An 11,136-nucleotide genomic window follows, 5' to 3' on the forward strand; every position below is an offset into this window, starting at 1 on the left:
AGAGAGAGAGGCAAGATAAAGCCAGATATAGTGAAGGGAGTTATTCCAGGTATTATTAGGCACTTCCAAATCTACTCCATCACGGGGGAGGGGCCTTACACAAGAGTCAGCACGTCTGGATATATTAGTACTGATGAATACCCATAAGCTGCTATCAACATATCGGAAAGCACAGGGCAAGGCAGCAGAGAGATGCTCTGCCAGCTGCCTCTGACACAGCTAGCTTGGCCCAATACAAAGTGCACACAGTGCAAGGCGACCAACAGCCCAGAGGCAAATTGGTCTCTGCAACATAAAAAGACCTCTACCTGTCTCTCCTTCAAACCAGGCAAATATACAGCACGAACTAATGGGAAGAATTGCTTGAAATATTAATGCTCACCATTAGGAAAATAAAAATACATTTCAAAGCTTGGCACTGTCCCTGGACATTCAGTTACAACAAATCACTTCTTCCAATTCCTGTTATAATGTTCTCCCTTTCCTTTGTGGTTGATTTTTTTGGACTATTTTTATTCCTTCATTCATTATGATTTAATATAAGCCAGTTAATTTGAAGAAGGTGGGCAAGAAACCATGGATGAATAAAGGAGGAACATGGGTTATGGAGTCAACCAAAACATCAAGGTCACCTTCTGGATCTGACAGAATATAATTAAGTGACGTTGAATGGTACGAAAGTCTCTGAAGTCCCATTTGCTTAATTTGTAGTGCAGGCATACAGTAGAAGAAGTACTACAAAACAAAAGAGATCGTGTTTTAACCCTGGACATTATCCAGTGATTCGTATGGCTGCTCAAGACACAGTGGTTCTTTTCACTGTTCCCCTCAGCCCCAGATGTTTAATGCTCTGGTGTTTGGTCACAAGGATGAAAGTTGCCAATTTAAGAATTAATAGGGCCGGGCACAGTGGCTCAGTCCTGTAATCTTAACACTCTGGGAGGCCAACATGGGTAGATTGCTGAGCTCACAAGTTTCAGACCAGCCTGAGCAAGCGCAAGACTCCATCTCTACTAAAATAGAAAAACTGAGGCAAGAGGATTGCTTGAGCCCAAGAGTTGGAGGTTGCTATGAGCTGTGACACCATGGCACTCTACCCAGGGCAACAGCTTAAGACTCTGTCTCAAAAAAAAAGAATTAATAGAAAGAAGTGAAAGGAAGTGTCAAGGAATCTAAACAGAACATACCCAGAAATTCAGATGAACAGTTGAACGGGATGATAGAGTCTGAAAATGTGAGGTTCTGAAGGTATCCCCTTTAATGCAAAAGTCAGTTTTAAAGCCACAAGATGGGAAATCGGGATAGTCTGTTTGTTATTAAGTTCACAAGAACTGAAACAGAAGTATTCTTTACACACTGCAGGAAAGGGAGCAAGGGTAATAAATTCATAGCCAATTAAAGACCTTAAAAAACAAATGTATTAAAAATACAATGTCATTACAAATAAAATGAGTGAAAAGTCCCAGAGATTTCTGGGAAAACTGGAGAGGAGAAAAAAAGATTCAAAAGAACACTGAGACCCTTAGAGCTACGGTGTTCTGGTTTTCTTCCCTGCCCTCTCCCCATCCCTACCCCACCAAACCCACAAAAACCAAAAGGGGAAAGCATAGCTCTTTGTAGGAAAAACAAGGTGTATACCCGAGGTCACTTTCTCTAGAGGAAAATCTATTAGATTTTTCTAAGAATTCAGTGTAACAGAGATTTAAGAAAAAGGCATGTATCATGTATTTCTAGGTTTAAGGAGAAATAGCCTCGTGAAGCCAAATCTCAGTTCTTAACTATAACGATATATCTTTCTGAACACTGCTAAGAATAAAAATTCAAATTTCAGAGCTAGAAGTGGGTCATCCAGGATTAAAATCAGGTTTCCTGATTCCCCTGTTGGTGACTGTCTATGTCTGTGGGGGGAATAGCAAATCTCCTAGGAAGACACAAGTTGTCTTGCCACCTTCCAAGAGGCCCTTGGAATTCTACTATACTCCCCTTTGTGGTTTGAGTCTTCCATTGCTGATTACCAAGCAACCATTCAGTGGAATTTGGTGATACCACAGCTCAGTCTAGTTCACTGAACCATTGGTAGAGTGCAGAATTTGAGAGCAGAGAGGGATAGTAAGAGCAGAATACCTTTGGAATGACAACAGTCCAAAAAGGGAAGAAGTAAGACATCAGAAAAGAAGATGCATCTCCGCTGACTTTTATCCAGTTCTGTGTGCAGTAACCTTTCTCTCTGGCTAGTAATCCTGCTTCTAAGGACACTGCAGCATTTGTGTTCTACGTGGTTCAATTCTAATTTTTAAAATATTTCCTATGACTTCAAATATGTGAATTTCCATATAAGTCACTATGAACATATCAAAAACTTAGAGAAATACAGACTGAAAGAAAATAAAAACTTTCCAAAAGTGAAAGCAAATTTCAAAAAGCTAAACATATTCACCCATCCTTTAAGAGTGAATCAAAGTTATTAGACTAACCGAAAATACTTTGCACATACTGTTTAAGCCTTTATCTAAGCTACTTGATTAATTATTTTAAAAACTTCTTATTAAGCTTTTAAGAGCAATTATTCAAAGCTCAGAATATATTATTATTTAAAAAAAATAAACAGGGTTCCACTATGGATTTCTGGATAAGTATTTTCTAATGTATCTTTCATAGAAGCCAAATTATTTAAAAATTTTGGATTTGATTTAAAATCACGTTAATAAATTTGGCAAATTAAGATAGAATTTAAAGCTTGTTCAGAGATGTCAACAAGTGATTCTACCTTGCCTATATCCCCAAATTAAATGCTCATCATAGAGTTAACATTTTTTTAAGTTATTTTTAAGTTTTATTTATTTTTTAAGTTATTTTAGTTTTTAGGTTAATTTTTAGGACTGATGATCTCGATACAGAGCAACTTAAATAAAAATACCAAATACTGACAGATGAAATGGAGACAGGACTAAAGTGGCTTTCCTATTATTCTTATTTTTTTAGATTTATACATGGCACTTCAAACAAAGGAACATTCTAGTATTCAGGGGTGGGGGAAAGCAAGAGAGACAGAAACAAAAAAACTGCAAGATAAACCAAGATGCAAAAGTTTATTTAAAATTAAAATCACACATCCATAAAGCAACAGCCTCAAATAACAAGAAATCATTGTCATGGTGACACAGAAAATACAGCACTGGTGATTAGGTGTGGGGAGACGGAGGACAAGGTAGATTTTTAAGCTCTGTATGCTGTTACGTTGAAATATGTTTTTAAAATGAAATGGAGATTCTTCTAACTCTTCGAGTCATCTATCTTCAATTTCTAGGCCAGAAGTGTTGATTTTAACACCTGTCTGCTTGGATCTGACTTAATCAAAACAAAGGTCTCCTGAATAAGTGTATTTGAATGGTGTCAGTCACGTGGCTGGTTTTATGGTAGGTAGGACTGAGGCCTAGGAGCTCTAATTAAACAAATTAATCATATTTTAGGTGACAGCACTTTGAACTTCATGTAAACAACAACCACCTCGGGCAGTATTGCTAGGATGGTTTTCACCTTTCTATTAAAACCACAAGATGTGTTTACCTGCCCTCGGGTCTAAACAACAGTTTTGGTAATAGATCTCCAGGGTTTCATATGCAAGGAAAACCACAGCATATCAGAGCTGAAACATGGTGGAAAAGATAGGATCTGACATGGCATTAATGAACTTTCTCCCTAATTATTCAAGTCTTCAAAAGGAAGAGAAGACTACCTCACCCCACCCCAAATTGGTGTTAATTATCACCTCTCTGCCCAGCAGTACGCTTGACACCTCCGTTTAATATTTGCAATATTATTGCATGACCAGCATTCAAAGGGCCAGACTGAGTCTCTCTGTCACCTACAATTTACTTATGTACAGACAGTAATAACGTTTTTCTCCTTTTCTTAAAAAGACATCTTAAGTTTGAGACCTGCTCAAAAGCTTCTTTATGAGTTTTAGAAACACAACAGAAGAAAACAGAAAAGGGTTCTAATAAACATCTTAATGCCCCTTTCCCCACCTGACCGCCTCCCTCCCAGGAAACAACAGGAAGCTCACAGACGAACACAGTGTTTCCTGATCTACGGATACAAAATCTGTAGCAAACGTCCTTTCTTGTAAAGTTTTGAGTCCCTTCGAAAGATTTTCTCACTAGTGGCTGTGTGCCTTTGAGCAGTTGGGTCTCTGAGCCAAAGTGTCTTCAAGTCCTGTTCATGAGGGCTGGATACACACACACATACATCATACCCCCACACACATACACACATGGAAACACAACAAACACACAGGCTGAAAATACAGAGATGGGGGATCTAGGGGTACACTGATCGGTTTGGGGGGTTGGAATGTCTAAAGAAGACGTCAGACTGTTTTGGAGTTTCTCTCCGGGGCTCCACAAGCTCATTCCTGAAGCAGGCTGAAAGGAGACTGCAGAGAGGAACCAGAGAAAAGAAAAGATGAAGGCTTAGGACTTGACATATTCAAATCAATTGAATACAGAAACGCATTCCATATACCTTCATGATCACAGCGCAGACAGAACAGAACGCCTAAAAGTCTACTTCTGTTGCTTCCTTTTCATCCTCCTTTAAAATTACTCAGAGACCTCTTTTCCTCAAGATTGTTCTGAAGAACCAGGAGTACACATCAGAATCAACTGTGGAGCTTATAAAAATTGCATTTTCCTGGATCCCTTCTGACACCAGGCTGGGACCCGAGAATATATATTTTTAACAAGTTCCACCAGGTGATTCAGTTAAGGACTGCTGAGACCAGAGGGGTCAAGGTGCTTAACACAGTGCTAAGCCTGTGATTTCCTGAACTCCATTAATTGAAAAAGGGAATGCAGAAACAAGGACAAACTTTAATCTTTTGTAAAATGTCATCTGCCCAATTATTATAGCTCATTACTTTTCTGGTCTAGCTCACTATGAGGAAATACGATGTTATCGGTATCGGGCTGTGCCATTGCACATTTGTAAAGAACTATTAATGAGCATTTTGGAGGTGCCCAGATTAACACGGATAAATATCTTAATCCTTTCAGTCACAAACTTGGCCAATAAATGTATATATCGAACTCATGAGGGCAACTTTTGCATAATTAACCAATTATGCCACAAGGATGTCAGGAACAAATGCTTTGTTATTTTGCTAGAAGTTATGCAAGTGCATGAACTGTTTGGGAATCATTTCACAGGCCGGCTTTTTGAATCATGTTTGGTAACCACCCACAAAGGAACCAAGCCATTTTACTTGGTCAGTGGTAGGAGTCAATATATCATCTCATCAGAAGGAATTGGTATCATCTGAACAGAATGTGCCAGAATACAAATTAGTAGGGAGTCAACTTATTGCCAATGGAACATCTAAAATTTTGATTTGTTGCTTGAATAATTAAAGTTGGGGGTCTTCTCTGGAAGTACAGACTGGAATGAGAGGCAACACACAAATATCAAACCAGCTTTCTACCCTTGGTGGAAGTATTTGGACTACAGGGGTTCAGACTTTGAGACCTAGAATCGAGCCTCGTTCTGCAGTGAAATATAAGAACTTAGAAAACTGACTTAATCTAGCTAAGTTTATTGAAGTTTTCTTTTATTTCTAATTCATTACTAAGAAATATCTACCTTTTAAAACTTTATAACACAACTATAAACTTCAAAGGTAACATTATAAACAGTAAAATCTTGTAAAGTTCCAGAATAACTATAGTTGAATCATGTGAAATAGCCAAGTTTCCTCTTTTTTAACTTATGAAGTTAGAAATTTTAAACAACTCTTCTGGAAATGCGGGAGATTTCTTTGCAAACTTATAAATATTAATATGTTGCTAATAGCATCCCTCAGTTTGGGGGTTTGGGTCCGCTGCTATCTTCTCCATTGGTAAGCCTGAATTATCCCTTGCTTCTCCTTCAGATACATGCCTCTGAGGGGCAAAAATGTCAATATTCTTGAAGACAACCATACCCAAATGAGCTTACAGAGATAGGACTTTAAACTCAAACAGCAAGAATAAATACCAACTAACTGAAAGCAGAGATGGAGAAATGGAATAGCTGCTTTAGTTGTATAATTACAACTTGCATAATTAATGAAGCAACCCAAATCCTTGCAAAGAGCTTAGTGCTCTCAATCTGATCCCAGTCTTCGCTTTATTATGAACTGGCTATAAAATCACAGGTGTGGTTTTATCAGGCCTCATTAGGCCTTCTCTGAGCTGGGGTTGAGGGGCTGGAACTGTGATCTTGAAGACCCTTCTCTGTCCTAATATTCCCTGACTTATATTTATGTTAAGCCGTAATCTTCAAGTGATGGCAACAGAGAAGCAAATGCTAAGGGCTCCTCAGGAGGTCAACAATTTATTTTAAAATTTGAATCAAATTTATCTTGCAAGGGATTAAATATCATTTTTCAGAGGAAAGCAAGCATTAGGCTGAACAAAATTGTGAGAAAGTGATGTTGGCCTTAGATCAGGATGGAAGGGGAAAAAATGAAAAAGAAAAGATAAAACACAGTACTGGTCTGAACCACAGAGGTCCAAAGAGTAAAAATATGGGTCCTAAGTGGCTTCTGCAAAATTAACTTAAGAGTTAATGCCCCTTGATGTTAGGAAGGAAAGGAATCTGGCCCATGCCCAGTTTGTCTCCACATTTGATTCTGACTCCTGGAAACACACCTCCCTACATTTATATCAATGTAGACAAGTAAACTAAAACAGCATTAAGCCTACTCGGGTCCATAGCAATTTGAGTCCCAGGAATTCTGTAAACTCCATCATCCATAAAGCCTATGATCATGAAGGTAACTGGAAAGTAACTTTTTTAAAAAGAAGAAACCATGCACAAAGGAAAAGCAAGCAGAAAGAAAGCGCAGAGTGGGAATCTAACACAAGTAATAACACTGAGAACATTCGACAGCCGCCTGTAGAAGGGGGACTCCCTTCCCTCTAATTTTCTCTGCACTGTAACGAAAGGTAAAAAATTGATCCCTTACCAGCAGAAAATTGGTACTATGTTTTTGGGAAAGAAAATCACAGGCTATTACTGGCAATTTCTAAGCTGATTTATTCTTTTCAAATGATTGCCAAGAAATTAGATTTCCATTTCTCTTTGTCTAGTGAATTTATGCTCTTTCTTGGAGATTTGCATGAAAATTAGAGCTTTAAAGAAAAAAAACCCTCGGCTGAAGCATAAAGCAACTGGAGAATTTATATAGATGCATATCAATCATTGGAGACCTGTGTATATATAATATTACAATGCCATAATTAGACCAAATGTCTATATTTTGCAAAGATTTAATTTTGCAGTCTGTTAGATTTCCATGCACAAGTTACCACAGCTGTGAGATACACTCAAAAACATGCATAGGATACATAAAAACGAACACGCCAGGGAACTATGAAACTGCTAATTCCTCACTATTTATCTGTGGCTAGATGTGGAAAAATGTGAAAATATGTTCCTCAAATCTTTTAGATTTCCTAAAATAACACAATATTAAGATATATTTTCTTTGTTGGTAAAATAGATTGTTTTATGAAATATGGATAATAAATTTATTTTTCCTTTAGAGCAATGCAAGCCAGTCAGAGAGAATAAGTGCTGGGTAATTCACCACGTACACAGGTAGAGCTATGTTTACCCTGTAAGTAACTACAAACAGCTACGTCTCTGAGGTACTAAATGTCAATCCTCCTGGCTTGTCAAGTCTCCACAACATGACACTATCTGTTCTTTTGCTTATATGACCTCTAGAAGCTATTTAAACTTGCCCTATTAACTTACACAAACCTGAGAATATATTTCTAAAGATTTCTTAAAACTCAAAGGGTGTTTTTGGTTAAGAATCAACCACTAAATTGTAAACTATGGGAAGGTGGTGGGTCTCTTCTTTCTCATCTCTATCCTTACCCCGCTTTCATCTGGCAAATCTTGACCAAGAATTTATTGTTTGAATCAATTCAACTATTCCAGCCTTCTCAGACAATGGGGTAGCGTCATTAACAATATTTTATATTTGGATGGGTGGATGCCTCCCTTTCTTAGGCAAAAGAGATCTCTGTTAAAGGCTGATGTCATGTTTATCATATACTTAAGTGTCAGTCTAAAAATAACTTCAGAATTTCTTAAAACATTTAAATAGCTTTTTATCTAAGAATATACATTACAAGCACACTGCAAATAAAATATGAGCCTCAGAAAGCAATGAAAGAAAAGCTGCTCGTTTATGTACTAGAGGGAGCGGCAAACTACAGGGAGGGGGCCATAAATAGGAATGATTGTTTTATTTTTAAATATAGGCAGAGGGGATCAAAAGAACAATAACATTTCATGGCATCTGAAAATTATAGGAATTCCAAATTCCGGGTCTATAAATAAAGTTTTATTGTAACAGCCACTCTCAGTCCTTTATGCATTATCTATTACTGTTTTTGTGCTGCAATTGTAGAGCTGAGTTGTTACAAGAGACCATCTGGACCAGAAAGCCTAAAATATTTACTACGGGTGCTTTTCAGAAAAAAGAAGTTGGCAATCCCTGTGCTAGATGGTCAGATGTTTTCCTATCAACTGGAAAAAAAAAAAAAAAAGGGAACAGTATCACAGGGCAACTAGTTAGCTGATATTGTTATTATGCAATTTTTCTAGGGCCATTTTGGCTGAGTCAGTCATTTCCAGAGTGAACAACAGGTGATTTGAGAAAATGTCTTCCTACTATAATATACACATCTTGGAGAAGGCACTTGTCATCTCTGGGCCTGTATGTGATGTTATAGGTCTCTGTTTCTTTGATCCCTGTTGTATGATTTTCTAAAAGATAAATTGTTTTGCACTTAGACATATTCACGTCTATTTCCATCTGATATTCCAAAGAATCCGTATGATTGGCAATGGGAGCTGTGTCTACAAACTTGAGTTCTAATTTTCCTTTGGAATACTCTGTGTTCCCAAGTTGAACCACTTGATTAAACCTTCTGTACAGCTTTACATATAAAACAATACACTTTGCAAGATTTTCATGCTAAAAGGTAAATGATAAGATCATGTCTGGCTAAAAAGGGTCTTAGATGCTGAAGTAGGTTAACATCTTTTGAAGAGAGAGCATGCTCCTTTACTCCCTGTCTGCTGTCCACCCCACCCTGTAGCCAACAGGTGCTCAGAAGATGCCTCTCCTGGCAGGGGGGAGCATTCCAGCGTCCTCCACTGCACTGGTGTTCATTAAAAGAGGACAACCAGCCTTCCTTATTACATTTTCCATAGCTAACTCCCTATAATAGCTCATAACACATCAGGAAAGATCTAGTATTTACTGCTCATTTGCCTTTTTGTTGTAAAAGATAATCTATGCCTCAGGTAACAGTTTTTAACTTCATTTCTTTTTTTGCCTGAACAGAAAAGTTGAATGTTTGAATTACTGAAACAGGCTTGAAATGTATATGTATTTTACTGTATCTACAGAGACTCTGGAAATGCTTGTAGCACACATATTATATCTTCATTAAGCTAACAAGTGATTATTCCTAACCACAGAAAGTTAAATATAAACAGAGTCCTGATTGGCCAGCCTCTCATCCGTTCATAAAGCACCATTCTGTTCTTATTAGTCATAAAACAACATCCTTAGCGATCCAATAGTCAAGGTAAAACTTAATATGTAAATAGATCCTAAGTATATGGTAATATGCTTGCAAAATCAATTGCTGTAACAATGTGTTACTAGAAGACAATCTAAGCAAGGGTGCTAAAGTACAGCAACATGATACTACCTGTCCTTCCATACCCAGGTATTTTCTGCAAGTATGCATAAGGTCACTCAAGTCACTTTGCAGCAAAACCTATTTGCTATACAATGGTATTCCCAAAAGTGGATTGTGTGCATTCCAGAAGAGCTAAAAGACAATCCATTGAGACAGGCAAAGATTTTGTTTTTACATGTACACATTACTACTTGAACAGAACGTGTGCTCAAAAGTCTTTCAGTTAGATACGGATGGATCAGAGAAAAAGAGAACTAACTCAGTGTGAGGTTTTTTTTGTAATGCACCAGAAAAGGTTTGAATTCAATTTCAGAACACAGGAGGAACTCCTAAGGAAAGTTTATAAGATACATAAAAATAAGGAAACTGAAAAAAGACAGCCAGACCAGCTCGTCGCAATCTAGTGTACTCCTCTGTCCACATCATCACTGCCCAAATCAGCAATCACCCTTGACCATGCTTCCTAAAACGACACACTGAGAGTCGATGCACTCACTGTTTCTGAAGTAAGTGCTGGTGCTGCTGCTGCTGCTGCTGCCTATATGTTTCGATTGTGTGCTGAGGGAGGTATTGCATGAGTTCCAGGGACTCTTTGATCTTCAGCAGCATTTCATAGGTCTCACGGCCCCTCACCTGTATAAGTGAGCAGAAAGAAAGAGAAAATTAAAGAGCTGTAGAACCGTTAGAAGTATACGCAACCCTCTAATTCATGGATTCTGTGCTTGCACATTCAACTGCTTTCAACATTTATTTGTAATAGGAATCAATAGCCCTGATGGTTTTGTGGTCATCTGCCGACACACGCAGAGGGATGAAATGTTTGAGTCATCTGTGCAAGTTCCCAGCTGAGGCTGGAGGAGGAGACGCTCTGCTTCCTTGTTTCAGCTCCCCTGACATACCTGAACTCTTTTCATGGTCGTGTAGTGCCATATTGTGCACAGGTTTTTGCTTTTCTGTGGGTAATTTCGCGATTTAAAATGACCCCCAAGGGTAGTGCTGGAAGGCCATGCTATGTTTTATGGAGAAAACACAGCTTAGCTTCATTTGGGCATGAGCTCCAGTGCTGTTGGCCATGAGTTTAATGTCAGTAAGTCAACAGTATCAGTATATATTAAATAAGGTGTATTGAAACACATAAAACAATGTCATCTGTTGGTCTGTTGATGGAATGTTGTGACTGGAGTTCAAAGGAACCTAATTCTGTATTTCTCTTATGAGCAATGGTTCCATATTGATTAATGGTTTCACAGTGTTTTTATGAAACATTACTACCATAAAAAATGAGAATTAGCGGGTGGCACCTGTGGCTCAAAGGAGTAGGACACCAGCCCCATATGCCAGAGGTGGTGGGTTCAAACCCAGCCCTGGC

The 11,136-nt window shown here is 38.2% G+C and overlaps 1 protein-coding gene across 6 annotated transcripts in view; it reads right to left on the bottom strand.

The window, feature by feature from the left end:
- TP63 (tumor protein p63) overlaps positions 1–11,136 on the bottom strand; it is a 229,967-nt gene that overhangs the window by 13,179 nt on the left and 205,652 nt on the right. For 4 of the 6 annotated variants that reach the window (XM_012806938.2, XM_003792706.1, XM_012806940.2 and 1 more), the window contains one exon: positions 10,264–10,400. In XM_012806938.2, coding sequence (XP_012662392.1) covers positions 10,264–10,400 — 137 coding nt within the window. Of the gene's footprint in view, positions 1–3,070; positions 4,436–10,263; positions 10,401–11,136 lie in introns of those variants that run through there. The other 2 variants (XM_012806941.1, XM_012806942.1) reach the window with 2 other exon arrangements.

Source organism: Otolemur garnettii, unplaced genomic scaffold (genome assembly GCF_000181295.1).
Source record: "Otolemur garnettii isolate 467f Iridium unplaced genomic scaffold, OtoGar3 scaffold00060, whole genome shotgun sequence".
NCBI lineage: Eukaryota > Metazoa > Chordata > Mammalia > Primates > Galagidae > Otolemur > Otolemur garnettii.